The sequence below is a fragment of the Gopherus evgoodei genome, chromosome 11 (assembly GCF_007399415.2).
Source record: "Gopherus evgoodei ecotype Sinaloan lineage chromosome 11, rGopEvg1_v1.p, whole genome shotgun sequence".
Lineage (NCBI taxonomy): Eukaryota > Metazoa > Chordata > Testudines > Testudinidae > Gopherus > Gopherus evgoodei.
The window spans coordinates 59,566,132-59,586,271 of NC_044332.1; the positions used below are offsets into that span (position 1 = coordinate 59,566,132).

Sequence of the window (20,140 nt, forward strand, 5' to 3'; positions counted from 1 at the left end):
AAAGACCCCTCCCATTAGTGTGTAGGTAGTTTCTTCACTGAAACGCTATAATAGTGCAGCTGTGTCATGCAGCATATTAAGTGTATACAAGCACTGAGTGTGGTTGGAAAGGTTAGATAGTCTTTAAATAAAAAAAATTAAAATTGAGTAAGGGATCTATTTAAAAATGATTATTTAAGCACTTGGAGGGAAGCCCCAAATGTATTAAAAAGCTCAACTGATCACACAGATGAGAGGAGAGAGAAGAGGTCTTTTTAATGGACATATGTAAAGAGACTACCTGGACATCAGTTCATAACCTCAAACATTAAATGTTGTATGAACATAATTGGATGCTACCTTTTACAGGACTGTATCCATGGTACGCCCACATCTTGAATACTGTGTGCAGATGTGGTTGCCCCATCTCAAAAAAGATGTATTGGAATTGGAAAAGGTTCAGAAAAAAGCAACAAAAAATGATTAGGGAGTATGGATCAACTTCCATATGAGGAGAAATTAATAAGATTGAAACTTTTCAACTTGGAAAAGAGGTGAATAAGTGGGGGATATGATAGAGGTCTATAAAATCATGACTGATGTGGAGAAAGTAAATAAGGAAGTGTTATTTACTCCTCATAACACAAGAACTAGGGGTCACCAAATGAAATTAATAGGCAACAAGTTTAAAACAAACAAAAGGAAGTATTTCTTCACACAGTGCACTATCAGCCTGTGGAATTCTTTGCCAGAGGATGTTGTGAAGGGCAAGACTATAATGGTTCAAAAAGAATAAGATACATTCATGGAGGATAGGTCCATCAATGGCTATTAGCCAGGATGGGCAGGGAGGGTGTCCCTAGCCTCTGCCAGAAGCTGGGAATGGGTGACAGAAGATGGGTCATTTGATGATTATCTATTTTCTTCGTTCCCTCTGGGGTACCTGGCATTGGCCACTGCTGGAAGACAGGATACTGGACTAGATTGACCTTTCCTCTGACCCAGTATGGTCATTCTTATGTTCTTATATGATGTGATACTATGCTAATCCCTATGAATGTGGGATATCCTGTCTTTTGTTGGTGACATGTTTACTAAATACAGAGAGCAAAAATCTAATTTATTATTTGTTGCAAATTTAATTGTTAAGGTTGTTTTTGTATGTCTTATTCAAGTTGTATATCACTTTTTAAAATTAAAAGCTCATAAAAAGAATACTCAATAATGTAAGATATTAATTCTTTGTTACACTAACATAAATTTACTACATTTTCTGTATTGAATGATTATATTTAGATAGTAAGTGCTATTCCTGGTGAAATGCTTATAAAACTTCAAGAAGGAGCATTTCAAAAGCATCAACATATGCCTTTTAATAGGAATTAATATATTAACAGGATGACCTTTTCAAAATGAATATATATTTGTATTTATTCTACTATTCATATTACTGTACATACAAAAATCTAGTAAAATATTATACTTTTAATTTTTCATATAGAAAATGTCTGAACTATAAGATATTTATTTTGTAATTTCAGTTATATCGGATTACTAATTTGATATAACTGATCTATTAACTACTGGATTTTGATATGGTCTTGACTTAATTTCACAGAAGCTGCTAATGTGCTGACATGGCATTAGGGGGCAAAGGCATAGGAAGACAGTGTTTTATTTTGTTTAATACATAAGTTGCCAGATTCTTCCCTTCTCAGTTGCCTGTAAGGACTGATAAGAATGCAGCTGCAGGAGAAATGTCCTGTGTGTAAAAGAAATGTTATCTTCCCCTCCCTTCCTCCCTCCCCTGCAAACTGTTCATGGCCCCTTCCTTCCTCCTCTGAGAACTGCAGATGAGGGAGATTTATGGCAACAGATTATTTCAAAGAAATGTATCTTCAAGGTAAAAGTGTCTGGATGACATGTGTAATGCTATGGGTAATAGATAGGGGTGGGTTTAGTAACAGTTGGTGTTTCTATTACTTTATAAGGGTTTTGGGGTGTTGTAATGGATGTAGGCATGTACATACTAACAAAGAAAAAGAATATGCTTAAACTAATTCAGTGCTTACTGAACAATTGGGTCCAGGGGAACAAGTATCACAATAAAGAAGCCTGTACTCATATCCGCCTCTGGGTCAGCCTGCTCCTTTTTCTTCTAACTTCTAACTGTACAAATAGTCCCATTTACTTCTGCGGAGTTTAATTCTGTAGTGAGAGGTGCTACTTATTTCCGAAAAATTCAGATACGTATACCTAAATTTTCCAAGCCATCAGTCTTCTAATTGCCATAACACTTCATTACATTAACAGTAATATATGAAATATATCTAGGCAATTTGCCCAGTGCTAAGTGCAGTGCATAGTTGTCTTCCTAAGTACTCAAACTACCATTAATGAAAACTAATGACCCATCAACATTTGCATTCAAAGTACTGCTAGAAATCTCCAAAGGAGAGTATGCAATTCTAGAGTAGCAATTTTTGTCACTGTAAATTGCTGTTTCCCAATATGTTGCTCTTCTTAATGCTAATTACCCTACAAAATGGATAAATATAACTATTGTAATGTATATTATAGTCTGGTTTCAGCAACAAGATTGTAATTAGTGATTGGAGAGCACTCTCATTAGCATAAATGCAACAATTAAATCATTTAAATTTAGGAATATCACTTAAAGACTTAAAATAGTGTTGATGCATACTCTCCTATTTGGTGAAGGTGAAATTCTTCCACATTCAAAATGTTTTTTATGTTTAATCAAAAACTATATTTAAAGATAAAACATAGGTTACTGTAGAGTTAATTTTATAATCCTTTTTTCTTATTCTGTCTTTATACTTTTATACTTTACTAACATTCCATTATGAGAGTATTATTTTGAGTATGAAATACAATTGTTAACTGTTTAGGCTGAAGGGAAAGTTGTATTTTGAATTGTGGTACGTTTAAAGGAAATGAATTCAATCTAACATTTAATTAGAGTTCAAGAATGAATGAAAGAAGTAGAAATATTCATTCCAATATTCTGCTTATAAGGAACATTTACAGTCAAATGTAGAAATGTTGCAGATTGGAATCAGGCAGTTATCTGATATTGCCCATTCAAATTGAATCTGAACACTCAAACACTTTGCTCTTTAGCTCTTAGACGTAGCTGGCCAAGTCCGACTGGCTTATATTTTTGGCAGGTAGGTCATTGGAGGATTTTCCCCAGGATATCTAGACTTCAGAACTTCATATTTTTTTCATACAATTGAAATGTCAGAATGTGCATTGACGTCAAGATACTTAAACTCCCAGTCCAACTTTCTTATGTGATTGAGACCTTTAACTCCCAGCTCTTCTACACCTTTCAGTACTCTTAACACTTTTTATACCCTATTCCCTCTAATTCTCCCCCAAGATCTTCTTAAGGAAATAAAATAAAATGAATCCATATTTTTGATATTTCTATTAAAATATTTTAATTATTAAAAGTTTTTGTAAACATCCAGGAATCACGTTGATAATAATGGAAAGGAAGATTGAAGAATCAGTGTGTGGTGTATGTTGACCTATTTAGATTTTTTTTTAAATGTGTGGGTGCAGAACATCATTTATCTTCTGTATCTAAAGAAGGCCAATGCTCTAAGGGCTAGTGATGAGATTGTCTTGTGGTGAATAGCTTTGTAATTCTAATGTCTATTGTGAAAAAAATGATTCTGTGATCTTAGAACAAAGATAATAGGATTGTCTAATTAGATGATGGGAATTAGCAGGAGAGGTAGGTGGTCTAGATACAGTTTACTGTTTATGAGAGCAGTAATAGTCGCATTTAGCAGCACAGTAAGCAAAATAGTCTGATTAAATGTTCCACTGAGGGATGCAGAAATGGATTGGACATATTATTCTAAAGAAAAGGATAGAGGAAACTGCATTTTCAGTATTTCGAGCTATCTGGAATGGTACAACCAGTCTTCCTGCTTACATCCAGTGGTGAAAAAATGTGAAGTTTTCTGTATTAATTATATAGAAACAAGATGTCAGATTGCTGCTTTGCTCGAGCACCCCACCGGCCAGTATACAGAGGGCCAGATCTTGGATCCCAACTCTTTGTGCTCCCAGAACAACACAAAGGTTATGCTGGGAATTCCACTGACATAAAGAATGTCTCCAGGTTATATAAAGCCAGCATGTGTAGCTCTATATCACCTGCTTCCTTCCTGAAACCCATTTATGAATTCTTCTTGGGCAGGTTGCATGTCTGAGGGGTGGAACTAGAGTGCAGTAAGCTCTCTCAATTCATGGTTAATGTAGCAGTCAGTAGGAGAATGAGCTAGCCAACACAGCATTGCAGTGCTCTAAATTATGCTGGGGACACTTAAATTAGGAGAGTGGAATTATATAAAAAATATACATTGACCCATCATCAGTCATGCACTGAGTGCACTTAAACTAAACCTTTGAAACCTGGGCCAAAACATTTAATTCTAGAACTTCAATTTTTTCTTTAAAATTATACATTTTCCCATGGCTTCCCTCATGGAGCATGTTCCCGCGACGCCCGCCTTTATGCTGCTACTGATATTATTGCATGTCACTTCTATGTTAGTGTAGCAGGGTGCTGGTGCAAAAGCACCTAATTAGCCCCTGCCCAGTCAGCTCCAATCAGGGGAAACAGATTGGGACTGATAGAAAAGGCCTGATGCTGCTTGACAAGCCAAGAGCTATAAAGGCTGGGAGGGAGCCAGAAGGCAGGGGGTGCAGCCAGGGAGAAGTCGGCCTGGGAAGGAACTGGAGGCCTCCCAGCTGAAGGCAGCCTCTGGCTTTGCCTGTAAAGGAGGTGACTAGTCCTGCAAGACTTGTATATAGACAGACATTGGTGGTGGGAGAACCTTTATATAAATAAAAACACAGGTGGTTCACAACCCTGAAGCCTCTCTGAGCTTTATTGGGGGCAGCAAGTGGGCCCCAAGAAGACGGGTGGGACGGGAACCCTGTTACAGTTAGTAAATCTAGATACGTCATAACTCATGATAAAATTTTAATTAGGTTTATTCATAGTAAAATGAAAGTTGTGGTTGAAATTGTTTCCCCCATAGATCCAATTTTGGTCCCCTTTCCATCCCTCATGTACACACAAAATCAAAATTATGTTACTTCTGGTACTGAGGTAAACTATTTGAAGAAAATATTAGTCAGTTTGACAAAAGGTTCATAAAAATAGAGCCATTAAACACAATTCCTAAGGGGCTAGTGGTGGCAGAGTGATGGTGTCCCGACTCTCTCAACCCTTTATAACAAAAAATTGGAAAGAAGACTAATTACACTTCTTTCTTTACTGGATTTACCTAGAAAAGATCGAATGTCTGGGCCACATTTTTGCTGATTAACATATCATAACTAAAGATATTAATATTTTGTTTAATATTGCATACAAGGAACATCAGCTATAGCAAGCTTAGCGTAGCATTTCAAAGGACTGCTGGAATTTAATTTCCCTCAGCCCTTTCTTTGCTGAAGTATAATCTGTAGGGTGGGCTTGGTAATGGAGGTGGGGAGGGATCCAAAATGCTTACAAGAATACTACCAACCCTCCTAAGATTTGCCTGGCGTGCTTGACTCAATAATTAACCTGAGGCATACAAAGGAAGCTGATGATCCTTTTAACACTTATTTGGGGGGTGGGGGCGCAGGGAGAGGTGTCTCTTCTGCAGGATGTATGGTGCAACTCAAGGCTTTGTGGACATAACTATGGGGCTATTTTAGATGGCCATAGTCTTTACCCATATATCTGTGCACACTCTGAATTTAGTGTTAGGGTTGAGATAGGAGATTGTAGGGTTGGATATTATTCCAATGTCGTGAACTGATCATTACCTCCTACAGTATGAGGTTAAGACTAGAGGAAAATTATTTCAGTGAATGAGGAAAAACCCATTTTATCTCATCTTTTATTTTCACTTCAAACGAAAAAGACTGGGATTTCTCACAGAAAAATGAAACAAAACAAAAATGACTAAATTTTATTTAGAATGTTTTCTCTGAAAACCAATAAAGTAGAGAATATGGATATTTTCTGGTGAAAATTTCTGCTGGCAACCCCCCCCCCCCAGCTATATATATAAACAGCCCTAGTTGGGATCCATCTTTTCTATCAAAGTAGAGGACTTATTTTCGTGTTTCACCCTTTGAAGCTAACAGAACCTGAGTGCTTCCAGAGTGTTCTGAAGCGAAAATAAGTTACTGCCAGATGAATGCTCAGCAGTATTTTATGAGGACTCCATAATGATCTTTTGTACTCAGTAACAGGCAGAATGGTCTCTTGGCAGTCTCTTCCCTGGCTTCACCCTAACAGATCACCATGTTTTGTGGGTTCCCTGTAACAATTAATGGAAGAGGGAATGTCAAAAGTCACTTGCTTTGAAGCTGATAGCTTGTGTCATGATTTAAAAAAAAAATTTATGCTATGGCTCTGAGATACAAATATGCTAAGACTTTCATTCAGCAGATGTGTTCTGAGTGTTAGCTAGTCTATTTAATCCAGACTCTTTCTGTCTGGTTGCTGCTGAAAATGCCTCCTATTTTGAGGACATTTTTTCTTTACATTGCAGAAAAACACTCATAGCTTTGGGCAGATCTGCCTAGGGCCATAGAGAAAGGTCATTGTCTGAGGGGCTAAATGCTAGATATTCTATGCTTGAATTTTGGGCAGTAGTATTTACAGAGATTCTAGATGAGTTTTGGAGAACCTTGTGTCACAATCTGTTTCTTGTCTGATGAAGGACCTTGTGTCACAACCTGTCTTTCCTGGCTGATGAAGGACCAGTTGGGAAGTACTGGCTTTATGTTGTTGGAGATAGTAAGTTCCTCTCTAAAGATGGAAGGAGCTGATTATCAAATGTTCAGAAAAGCCCATATTTTCATAGATTCTAAGGACAGAAGGGACCATTGTGATGATCTTGTCTGAACTCTTGTAAAGCACAAGCCATAATAGTGCCCCAAAATAATTCCTAGAACATATCTTTTAGGGGGAAAAAAATCCGAATCTTCATTTAAAAATTGTCAGTGATGGAAAATCCACCACAACCCTTGGTAAATTGTTCCAATGGTTAATTACTCTCACTGTTAAAAAAATGTTTTATTTCCAGTCTGAATTTGTCTAGCTTCCACTTCTAGCCATTTTCTGCTAGATTGGGGAAGGGATTGTGGAAATTAATAATAATGTTCCAGAGTTTAACTTGAGTTTAACTTGAAATTTATATGAAAGCAGATATGTTGTGCCAAATATTTTTAGTTTAAGTAAGTGGTGAGACTTATTAATGGCACAAATACACTTTAAATTAAAATTTACTCTTTATTAAATCAGACAGAAGTAAAAAATCCAATATTTAGAATCAGAGCTTTATATGATGTTCGGTTTTACTGTTTCTTCATACAATTTTATCTACCAGCCAACAGTTTGCATCTCTTTTATTATAGGTAATACTATTATATTCTATACCATAAATACTAATGGTCTTGACATGAATTTAAAAAGAAAAAATAGCTTTACAAACTGAGACCCCATATATATATTTTCTACAAGAAACACAGCTTAAGGAAGAACATAAATATTTTAAAGGTGACTGGTTCCACACTTCCTAAATTTCTCCAAGAGCATCATATACAAGAGGAGTAGCAATAATTATTGCCAAACATATACCTTTCCAATTAAAGGATATATATATATAAAAAATGAAGTCAGATGTCTACTAGTTAAAGGAAACTTGGTGATAGAATTCTATATTAGGACATATTTATGCCCACAATCAAGGTAAAATGTCTTTTTTTCTGAAGAGAAATCAGAAGATTTTAGAGAAGAAATTATTAATATTATTGAAGGTGATTATAATTGTGTTCTTGATTTGAGATTACGTCAAACAGCAGTATTATAAAAGATAGAAAATCAGGCATAGAATTAATATCTCTAAAAAATAAATATGATTAGTGTGATTCTTGCACGTGTCTTAATCCAAAGGAGAGAAACTACTTCTTTTCAATAATCTGTAGAATATATTGGAGAATTAGAGATTCTAATCTGTATATTTTTGCTTAATACAGCAATGTCAACACAGCAGGGCTGTATCTTCTGGTTAGATATTGCACTCATTTGGCTTTTTATTAGAAACTGTGAAGATGCACCTAAAATGAAAAGATTGAGATTAAACATCCCACTTACATATGACTAGAAAAGAGCTGAAGGTATCTTGAAGGAAATTAAGCAGCATTTTAAGGAAGATTCTGACCAGATTTAAAAAAAAAAATGCTGTGGGAGTCCTTCAAAGCAATGATTAGGGGTAGCTTAATTAACAAAGTATCATGTGGTAGAAAAGTGGACATGGAAACAGTATTCAATGAAGTTGAAATACTTAAGAAATACATCAGAAAAATCAATCACAAAAAATATATATCTTTTAAAAAGGCCAGAAGTAAGTTAATTTTCTACAAACTGTTGGTATTTTGTGGTTCCCAGTGAGTCTGATGCTGGGTAGAATCAAGGGACTTGGATTCGATGCGATGCGATTCAATGCAATGCGATTCAATTCAGTTCAACAAGGCTTTATTCAATATGTGCACAAGGAAAGCCCCAGTACAAAAAATCAGGCAGAGTCCCTCTGGCAAGGAGCCCCTCCCCTTGCTATTTTATAGCACATGGCACTTACATAACAAGTTACATAACATGAACCTCTAAACAATCAGCGTTAACCTTTCCATATATGAGTTTGTTTATCACATGCTCGTAGTTCTCCATTCCACATGCTGAGCTCACACACCTCCCCGTGGCCTTCTCCAGAATGTTCCTATGCTGGTGAGCCACAGCATGCTTCTCTATGCATAAGCACCCTGTAAACCACATTTTATTCAAAATGAACACAAGCATACCCTTCAAAACAGAAGTAAAATACACAGTTATGAGATAAAAGGGAAGGGCCTCTCATGGATCAGTAGTTGGTTAAAAGACAGGAGAAAAAGAATAGGAATAAATTGTCAATTTTCACAGAGGACATTGATCTCCCAAGGATCTGTGGTGGAATCAGTATTATTCAACATATTCATAAATGATCTGGAAAAAGTGCAGCGGGTGGGGGCAGTAAGATAGCAAAGTTTGCAGATGATACAAAATTATTCAAGACAGTTGTGTCGAAGGCTGACCAAGAAGCGTTACAAAAAGAACTCACAAAACTGGGTGACTGGGCAATAAAATGACAGATGGAATTCAGTGTTGGCAAGAGAAAAGTAATGCACATTATAAAACATAATCCCAACTATACATACAAAATGGTGGTTTATAAATTAGCTGTTCCTACTCAAGAAGAGATCTTGGAATCATCATGGATAGTTCTTCTTCGAGTGATTGCTCATATCCATTCCAGTTAGGTGTACGCGCCGCGCGTGCACATTCGTCGGAAAACTTTTACCCTAGCAACTCAGTGGGCCGGCAGGTCGCCCCCTAGAGTGGCGCCACCATGGCGCTCCATATATACTCCTGCCGGCCCACCCGCTCCTCAGTTCCTTCTTACCGCCCGTGTCGGTCGTTGGAACAGTGGAGCGCGGCTTAGCTGACCTCCACTTCCCTAGCTACTCGTTTTCTCGTATATAATTATGCAGTTATAACACTTTTATATATATATTTGTATGGTTAGTTTAGTTAGCGGGGTTCAGGAAGTAGCCCCTTCCATGAGCCCAGTGCCGGAGCCATGCATGGCTCACCGGGTTTTAAAAAGGGGCCCGGCTTGCCAGAAGCCGCGGCCAAAGAGAGATCTACATGACTCCTGTCGAAGTGCCTCAGGGAATCACACTTGACAGATAAGTGCCCCATTTGCAAGGCTTTTAAGCCGAGAACAAAAAGGTGCGGGACTTTCACTTGCCCCTCCACCTTGGGCGCGGAGCGATGTTCAAGCGGCGGGCAGAAGCGCCTCCTCGGCACCGGACCCCGCCGGTACCACCAAGGCCTTTCGGCACCGACCGTCGCCGGCACCGATGTCGACTCGGCACCGCTCCCTTCTTCCGAGGTCGAGAGAGTCTACGATTCCTGCTGGTGCCTGGCGGCTCCCCGGCACGCGCCGTGGTTGAGCCCCCTGCTCCCGCTACTTCCGTGCCACCTGCGTCGCAGCCAGAGAGCTCGCCTCAGTTGCGTTATCCGGCACCGTCACCTGCAGAGGCACCGATGACTTCGGCTCCGTCGATTCCAGTCCCCCAGGACCAGGGAATCCGCTGCCTGGCAGCTCCCCGGCTCGCGCCGTGGTAGAGCTTGCTGCTCCTGCTGCTTCTGTGCCAGCTGCACCACAGCTAGACAGCTCGTCTAAGGTGGCTCGCCCGGCACCGACGACGTCGGCACCGTCGATCCCGGTCCAACGAGGGCCGTAGAATCCGGTGCCTGACGGCTCCCCGGCACGCGCCGTGGTTGAGCGTATTGCTCCTGCTGCTTCCGTGCCAGCGGCACCGCAGCCAGAGAGCTCGTCTACTCGGATCGCCCGGCGCTGACACCTGCTACGACACCGATGACGTCGTCACCGTCGATCCCGGTCCCATAAGGGCCGTAGAATCCGGTGCCTGACGGCTCCCCGGCACGCGCCGTGGTTGAGCGTATTGCTCCTGCTGCTTCCGTGCCAGCGGCACCGCAGCCAGAGAGCTCGTCTAGTCGGATCGCCCGGCGCTGACACCTGCTACGGCACCGATGACGTCGTCACCGTCGATCCCGGTCCCACAAGGGCCGTAGAATCCGGTGCCTGACGGCTCCCCGGCACGCGCCGTGATTGAGCGTATTGCTCCTGCTGCTTCCGTGCCAGCGGCACCGCAGCCAGAGGGCTCGTCTACGTCGGATTGCCCAGCACCGACACCTGCTGCGGCACCGATGGCGTCGGCACCGTCGATCCCGGTCCCACACGGGCCGTAGAATCCGGTGCCTGACGGCTCCCCGGCACGCGCCGTGGTTGAGCGTATTGCTCCTGCTGCTTCCGTGCCAGCGGCACCGCAGCCAGAGGGCTCGTCTACGTCGGATCGCCCGGCACCGACACCTGCTGCGGCACCGATACGTCGGCACCGTCGATCCCGGTCCCACACGGGCCGTAGAATCCGGTGCCTGACGGCTCCCCGGCACGCGCCGTGGTTGAGCGTATTGCTCCTGCTGCTTCCGTGCCAACGGCACCGCAGCCAGAGAGCTCGTCTACGTCGGATCGCCCGGCACCGACACCTGCTGCGGCACCGATGACGTCGGCACCGTCGATCCCGGTCCCGCAAGGGCCGTAGTATCCGGTGCCTGACGGCTCCCCGGCACGCGCCGTGGTCGAGCTAATGCTCCGGCTGCTTCCGTGCCAACGGCACCGCGGTCAGAGAGCTAGTCTAAGTCGGATCGCCCGGCACCGACACCTGCTGCGGCACCGATGACGTCGGCACCGTCGATCCCGGTCCAGCAAGGGCCGTAGAATCCGGTGCCTGACGGCTCCCAGGCACGCGCCGTGGTTGAGCTCCTGTTCCGGCTGCTTCTATCGGCACCGTCGATTCCAGTCCCACAAGGGCTATCGAATCCGGTGCCCGACGGCTCCCCGGCACGCGCCGTGGTTGAGCGTATTACTCCCGCTGCTTCAGTGCTGACGGCACCGCAGCCAGACAGCTTATCTAACTCGGTTCGCCCGGCACCGGCACCTCCCGAAGCTCTAATGACCTCGGTACCGTGGATCCCGGCCCCACGAGGGCCGTCGAATCCGGTGCCTGACAGCTCCCCAGTACGCACTGTGGTTGAGCCTGCTGTTCCCTGCACGCCGGAGATGTTACCAACGGCGAGGGCTCTCAGTGCCATGACAGAGTCAGTGCTGCCTGACCCGGGCACCGCCGGTACGGGTAATACAGTCTCTTCAAGGGACTGTCCCCTGTCAGTACAGCAGAGCGGCACCGTCCATGATCACGGTCCCGCAGACACTCCAAGTCCTGTCGGCACGCCGGACACCACTGGCAGTCCCGGTACTGTTTTCCTCGGTACTGGTCACACTCGCTGCACCGGTCGGTATCCCGTTCGCCGACCCGCTATCGGCACCGTTCCGACATCTGGCACCGGGGCAGGTACCTTGACTCCTGTAGCTCTTCTCCGAGCCTCGAGATCTCGGTCGACCTCCCGACACCGTTCTGGTTGCGGGTCTGGATCTCGTTCCAGGTACCGATACGCCTCCCGATGCCGGTCCCCGGTGCCGAGTTGGGCAAGGTCCGAGTGAGTCAGAGACTCGGCCCGTGCCTTCTTTTAGTACCTCCATGGCCATCCGGACACGCATCCGTGTCATCCCATATGCGCAGATTTTATGCTCAGGACCACGATCCTGATATCATGGCCAGCGGGCGCCAGCCCCGAAGCAGAAAGAGCCTTGGCGAATGCAAGGTGTACTCTGCAGGGGCCCTGCGCCTCTGGGTAGCAAAGCAACAAGCCTTGCTTAGCTGCGATAATTATAGCACCTGGGTGGAGGAGTTTCTCCCTCGAACCTCCCACCTAGAGTTCGCTGCCGTCTTGGAGGACGGGGGAAAGAATTTACCCTTTGTTGGTAAAGGCATCTTCGCGGCAGAGACAGCCCCAGACTGCGAAGCCTGCTGGACAATAGGGTCCTAATGCGTCTCAGCGTGTATACGCTTGCGACCAAACGCAGGCCTTTATGGCCCCAGCCGCCATACTCTGTGCCTAGCCAGAGGCAGAACTCTGGAAAACGGCAAGGCCAAGGTGGTCGCAGACAAACGTCAGGCCCCCTAAAAAGCCAGAGTCGAGGTCCCTCGCAATTACCACTGGGACCAAAGACGGACCTTCCAAGGTTCGTCGGAGGGCGGTGTACCAGTCGCAGGACGGGGTCCTGATCCCGCTTTCTCCTGGCATGGCCCCAGTTACTTTTAGATCGCTGGGTCCTGCGCACGATGGAGCATAGGTACCACCTTTAAATTGCTCCAGCCCTGTCCCCCTTCAGCGGGCGAAAGGGGCTAGGGGTTTTACTCCCGTTATGCCCTAGTTCCCCACTCGAACACAGGTCTCAGACCTCCCTGGTCCTGCATGGACTCAACCGGTTTGGGATAAGGTTAAAGTTCTGCATGGTATCCCTGGGAACCATTATTCCATCCTTGCCTCCTGGGGGCTACTATGCCGCCCTGGATAGGAAGGACGCGTACTTTCGCAATGCCATCTTCCCTCCGCACGGGAGATGCCTCCGCTTTATAGCCAGCGGTGAATACTCCCGGTTTACGGCCATAGTCGCCGCCTACCGTAGCTATGTCGGATATGCGTTTTTCCGTATTGGGACGATTCGCTTATCCGAGGAGACTCTGACGCACAACCCACTCAGCCATGGGCATCGTCACGGTCTTATTCACAGATCAAGGCCTGATGATTACTATAGAGCAATCCACTCTGGTTCCCACGCAGAGGTTGGGCTTCCTAGGGGCTATCTTGGTCTCCTACCTAGCCGGAGCCTGCTTATCGCAACTGCGGTTTTAGGCGATGGCATCAATCATCTGAGGTCTGAAGGCTTTCCCAACGACCTCAGCTCGTTCTTGTCTCAGTCTCCTGGGTCCATGGTTGCCCGCAAGTTTGTAACCAAGCACGCCAAGCTCCGCCTCCGTCCTCTCCAAGTCCGGCCCACCTCGGCGTACCGCTTGGACAGGGAGCCAATGGTCATGGTAGTCACCGTTCCCTCGAACGCCTTAGGCTCCCTAGAGTGGTGGCTAACCCCCTCCTTGGTGTGGACAGGATGCGGTTTCATCCGCCCCAGCCCTCACTGCCCCTGACGGCGGACGCATCATCTCTCTGCTCGAGTGCTCATGGTCACCTCCGAGCTTAAGGCCTTCGGTCTTCTAGGGAGCTGGCATTCCTCATTAATGCCCCAAAAATCAGAGTAGTCCGCCTGGCATGCCAGGGGTTCCAGCGGCAGCTGCGAGGCCGTTGTATCTCGGTGTTTACAGCCAACACAATGGCCAGGTGCTTCATAAGCATTCAGGGGGGACATAGTCCTCCCCCCTTTTTTGTCAGGAGGCCATCCATTTCCGGGTCTTTTGCATGGCCCGCTCGATGGAGCTGGCGACGTCCTTTCTCCCAGGCGTTCGGAACGTCTTATCTCTTTGACTCAGCAGGTCTTTCCTGTCTTACGAGTCATCACTCTGCCCCATGTGAGGCGTCCCGCTTTCCGGAGGTGGAAATGGTTCCTCACACAGACCTGTTCGCTCACCGCGAGTGCAGGAAATGCCAGGTGTTCTGCTCCTTCCAAGGTCTCTCCTCGGAATCGATCTTGGACGCATTCCTGATACCGTGGAACGGCCAACTGCATTATGCCTTCCCGCTGTTCCCACTGGTTCGTTACGTCCTGCTCAAATTCCGCAGGGGCGGAGCGTGCGTCATCATGATCACTCCAGAGTGGTCCAGGCAGCACTGACATACCACGTTGCTCGGCCTGTCAGCCCAGACCTCATCACTCAGGGCAATGACAGGCTTCGTCACTCGGACCTGCAGCCTCTTCGCCTCACGGTGGCTCCTGCGTACCTGAGTTGGGGTGACAGGCAGCCTTCCACCTGGTCAACGTACCGAGCCAGGTGGAAGCGTTTCCTTTACAGCTGCAGTACGCTCGATCTTGCTCCTGCTGAGGTCTCGATCCCCTCTATTTGGCCTGCCTCTGGCCTTCAGCGGCAGGATCTGGCGCTATCAGCGCTGAGGATACTCTCAGCAGCCGTCCCTACCTTCCAGCAGGCTAAGATGGACGTTCAGTGTCCCACGCTCTATGGGTTCGAGGTCCCTCAAGGGCTTGGAGCGCTTGCACCCTCGGGTGCGCCGCCCAGCCCCGCCCTGGGGCCTCAACCTAGTCTTGGCCAGACGGGTCTCTGAGATCAGAGCTCTTACGAAGGTTCCACAAAGACAAGGTGCAGTTATGACCGCACCCGGCTTTCCTCCCTAAGGTGTTTTGGCCTTTTATGTTACCCACAGCTCAACGCAATGGGCATAACCATTGCACTCCTTGGGCATCTGTGGAGTGCTCGCATTATATTGACAGAATCATTTCCTAAGGTGCCCCAGCTCTGCCCCGGTAGCGGGCCAAAGGGAGGGCTTGCTTGTTTTCCTCTCAGAGGATCTCATCTTGGGTGATGGCGGACATCCCCACTTGTTCTGATTTGGCTCATATTTCCCCAAGCCACATCACCGTGCATTCTACCAGGGCTCAGGCTTCATCTGCCGCCTTGCTGGCTCGTGTTTCTACCCACGAGACCTGTCACGAAGCTCCATTGGTCCTCGGTCCTTACCTTTGCTTCGCAGTATGCCCTGGTTCAGCAGTCAAGAGAGGCTGTAGCCTCTGGCTCGGCAGTTTTATTCTGCCACATTTCACTCCGACCCCACCGCCTTTGTAAGGCTTGGGATTCACCTAACTGGAATGGATATGAGCAATCACTCGAAGAAGAAAAGACGGTTACTCACCTTTGTAACTGTTGTTCTTCGAGATGTGTTGCTCATATCCATTCCGCACCCGCCCTCCTTCCCCACTGTCGGAGTAGCCGGCAAGAAGGAACTGAGGAGCGGGTGGGCCGGCAGGAGTATATATGGAGCGCCATGGTGGCGCCACTCTAGGGGGCGACCTGCCGGCCCACTGAGTTGCTAGGGTAAAAGTTTTCCGACGAATGTGCACGCGCGGCGCGTACACCTAACTGGAATGGATATGAGCAACACATCTCGAAGAACAACAGTTACAAAGGTGAGTAACCGTCTTTTCTCTGAAAATATCTACTCAATGTACATCATCAGTCAAAAAGCTAAGAGAATGTTAGGAACCATTAGGAAAGGGATAGATAAGAAGTCAGAAAATACCATAATGCAACTATGTAAAGCCATGGCATGCACGCATCTTGAATAGTATGTGCAGTTTTTGTTGCTCCATCTCAAAAAAGATATATTAAAATAGAATAAGTACAGGGAAGGGTAACAAAAATGATTAGGGGTATGGAATAACTTACGTACAAGGCGAGATTAAAAAGACTAGGACTGTTCATTTTAGAAAAGGGACAACTAAGATGGGATATGAGAGAGGTCTATAAAATCATGAATGGTATGGAGAAAGTAAATAAGGAAATATTATTTAACTCTTCTCATAACACAAGAACCAGGGGTCATCCAATGAAATGAATAGGCAGCAGGTTTAAAACAAACCAAATTAAGTACTTCTTCACACAAACACAGTCAACCTGTGGAACTCGTTGCCAGGGGATGCTGTGAAGGTCAAAAGTATTACTAGGTTCAAAACAAGAATTAGAAAAGTTCATGGTGGATTGGTTCATCAATAGCTATTAGCCAAGATGATCAAGGACACAACACCATGCTCTGGGTCTGCTTAAACCTCTTGCTGCCAGAAAGGAATGGACATCACTTGATAATTGCCCTGTTCTGTTCATTCTGGCACCAGCCACTCTCAGAAGACAGAATGCTGGGTTAGCTGGACCATTGGTTTGACCCAGTATGGCTATTATATTCTTAACTTACAAACAGCACAAATGTTCCAGTAGGTCAATGTCTACAGTTGAGACATTTTTTTCCTCACTGTCCCACAATAAAGCAAAACCAAGAAGAAAAAATTGGAAAACAAAACAAAACTACTCACTACATCTATAAAACACAGAGGCATACTCTCTGTTCTATAAAAAAGTAATCTCTAACTTTTAGAGGAGATAAGTACATTAATGAAAAGATGTAAAGTTGATATAGGCAATAGTCACCAAACCTCGGAAATGAACATGTGAAGCTATGGTCCCTAAACCTCAATAAATACAATTAAAGAGAACAATGTTAAACATCTTTATCCTTATTTTAAAATTAAACAAATGTATGGTATTGGGATGGGAACATGCTGCAGAAAATGTAATCAAATGAGAGGATTTCTGCATATTTAATAGACAATGCCTCCAAAAATAAGACATTTGGGAAGGCAACTGGAAATGTCATAAGAGAGATAATGGTGCTGGCTGCTGATAACCCCTGAGTATCTTCATTAAGTTATCCTAAAAACTTTGTTTCTTATAAATGCCATAAAGAGTTGATCACTTATCTCCTAGTTGCACCTAAAATTACTATTATTTCAAAACAATTATAAAATTAATATAGCAAGGTGGTGTAAGGGGAGCAACTCCCCTAAATCTATTAACTGTATCAAAAAGTGAGGGGAAATACTGGTATAGAAAAATAAACTCATCAAGTCAGAGTTTTACAGGAGAGAGAGGAAAAAATAGCTACTTAGCAATCCGGTGGAACCTTTTATAGTTAATTGGAAGAAGTTTGTTGGCTGTTACCAAACCTAATAATTTGAGAACTTTTTTTTTTAATCATAAAGGAGAAACTCATTCAGCAACAGTCAAAGTTAAACTAAAAAATGAGATATTAAAGTAAAGAAAATAGATAGGAGGAAGAAGGAGTAAAACTTAGCATTGCATAGAGTTTCATAGGACAACGAAGAAACAGTTTACATATCTACACGTAAGAAAAACAGAAGTTTGGACCTAAACATGAGCTCAAAGACTTTAAAAGACAGATCAGGATGACAAGGAGCTGAAAAACATCAACTACAGTGTGTGGTCAATATCACAAAGATGAAGAAAGTGACTGGTAGCAGGTCTCGTCAGTATAGCTTTATAGACTTCCATAAGCCAATTTATAGCTGTGTATTTGTGTAAAATACTAAACGTATTTCTATTTAAGTTGTAAACCAAGTTTTATAGATTTTTCTTATAAAATAATGGATCTGTTAATAGGTCTGTGACAAAAGTTGTTAGTTTGCTCTTTTTGTAATCTCTGTGAAATTGGTTGATGGTGTCTGCATACCTGAAGATTTTTAAGACCAGGTTAGCCAAACACCGGTCAGGGATGACCTAGATATACTTAATCGTGCTTCAGAGTGAGGGGAATGGACTAGATGACTTCTTGCTGTCCCTTTTAGCCTTACATTTCTGTGATTCTATGATCATTCCTTGAAGATAGCTGTTACATAAAAAATATAATAGCATTCACATATTGACGTGCAGTTTATTAATTTGAACACTAAGGCCAAGAATTGAAAGCATGGAGTCTGCCTGCTCATCTCTATATATGGTCAAGTCAAAAGGGATTTGAGGATATTCTGATAATGTTTATGCTCTCCTATTGCTGTGCTTTTTTCTGTAGGTAGAAGATTTTCATTTTTCATGGCTCTTACTTGGGCATCCTTCTCAAGCATTATGTTCACTTTAAAAAAAAATGCTTGGAACCATAATTTGGGGAGAGGGGGAAAGGAGTGAAAGTGTGATTTCTATACTTTTAAGTTATAATGGCCTTCCTCACACTTTAAGGAACCCACAGTTAATTAAAACTGAAGGATTTGGAAACTAAGGATTTAGTTGTGTCAAATGTATATTATTTGATAAGATGATTATCTTTATTACAGAAAAAAACCTTGACATTTTTACAGATAAAAAACTCTGGTGGGCAGACCACAACTTAGCTCAGCTGGGTACCTGCAACAAAAGAGATGGAAGAACCCCCATTGTCCTGCGAAACAAGACTTCAGGGGTTGTACATATGAAAGTGTATGATAAAGCAGCACAGCAAGGTAAATTGTATTTTAAATATCTTTAAACTATCATTAGAGTACATAATGTATTCATCTTCCATATTATTCCCAAAATGCATAGAGGTTTATATTTGTTCCCCTTCATTATCTGATTAACTAAAAGTAGAGCTTCTATCCGCAGTGAATTACGATGTAGTTAATAACTTTCAAAATATTAGATAATAGTTTAGAAACCTCTCTTTAATATGTATTCATAATATTTGAATATGAGGCTTAATGCAAACAGAAATTACTATGATATTGTGAAGCTTAAATTTGGTAGTCAGAACTAAGAGAAAAATGTGAATGTTTTCATTTTTGTTGACTTGTTAATGATATATCTCTCAATAAATTATTAAAAAATTAAATACAAGAAATAGTATTTGAAAAATCATTGATGTTTTTCATTCATCTCAATGGTTTTAAGCCAATGTAATTCATTTTACTTCACTGAAATTGCTCTAATGTAAATTGGGAGTAAAGTGACAAGAAAAATCAGGCAATTTTATTTTTCTTTGGTGGGAGAATGAATTAGGTATGTTTCCCTATTGTTATAATGAAAACAAATCTACTAGCAAGGACATTGCAAACTGTGAGCTTGTTTTTAGACATATATATTATCCCATAAAATAAACTGTTTATTAAATAAACTGTGCATCTGTGTATGTGAGTGTGTGTGTGTGTGTGTGTGTGTGTGTGTGTGTGTGTGTGTATGTGTAAAATCCAGAACAAAGTCTGTCTGTGTTTGTTTCCTTTCTCTATTACATACACCTGAAGAGGTAAACTGCAAACCAGGAGGCTAATGCTTTCGGTAGGATTCTGGGGAATGTGAAAGAGCCACTGGGGAGGCATGGGGAGATGACACAAGTTTCAGGGCCTACACAATTGGATGGTAGGGTCTCCACTATCAGGAGAGGTGTCAGACGAGGTCTACCCCAGGAATGTGTGCACAGAGGCCAAAAGCTAGGGACATTGCCTAAATTGTCCTGTCCTTTTTAAGCTAAGTGCATGTGGGATTCAGCATTTTTATACCCTCACAGTGTGTGTCTACCATATCAACCAGATCTGTCCCTGCTACACCTTATGTATCATTGTATCTATAATTGTAGACAGAAGACCATTTACAGCATTTACTCAGGCAATCTGACTTTCTGACACCATAGTATTCTCCCTGAGAAGCATCTGAAACCCAGGTTAGATTGATTTAAGTCACTGATTTTAATAATGATTTAAATCAATCAGAAATGTTTATTTAAATATTAGATTTTAATCAAGACAAGGTGGATGAGGTAATATCTTTTTATTGGACCAAGTTCTGTTGATGTTTTTCCCAAACCTGAAGAATAGCTCTTTTTAACCTCAAAAACTTCTCTCTGACCAGCAGAAGTTGGTCCAATAAAACATATTACCTCACCTACCTGCCTTTCTAGTATTCTGGGAATGGCACACCTACAAACACGCTGCATTCAGCTTTTAAGCATGTCTTTATGATCTTAAAGAAAGGTTGATTTTCATTAGTTGGTAACTATTAAAACATGTCAATCTGCAACTAAATATAG

General features: G+C 43.4%; 1 protein-coding gene across 1 annotated transcript in view; it reads left to right on the forward strand.

The window, feature by feature from the left end:
* LRP1B (LDL receptor related protein 1B) overlaps positions 1-20,140 on the forward strand; it is an 875,307-nt gene that overhangs the window by 483,133 nt on the left and 372,034 nt on the right. The window contains exon 31 of the mRNA XM_030580310.1: positions 18,441-18,581. Within this exon, the coding sequence (XP_030436170.1) occupies positions 18,441-18,581 (141 nt within the window). The remainder of the gene's footprint in view (positions 1-18,440; positions 18,582-20,140) is intronic.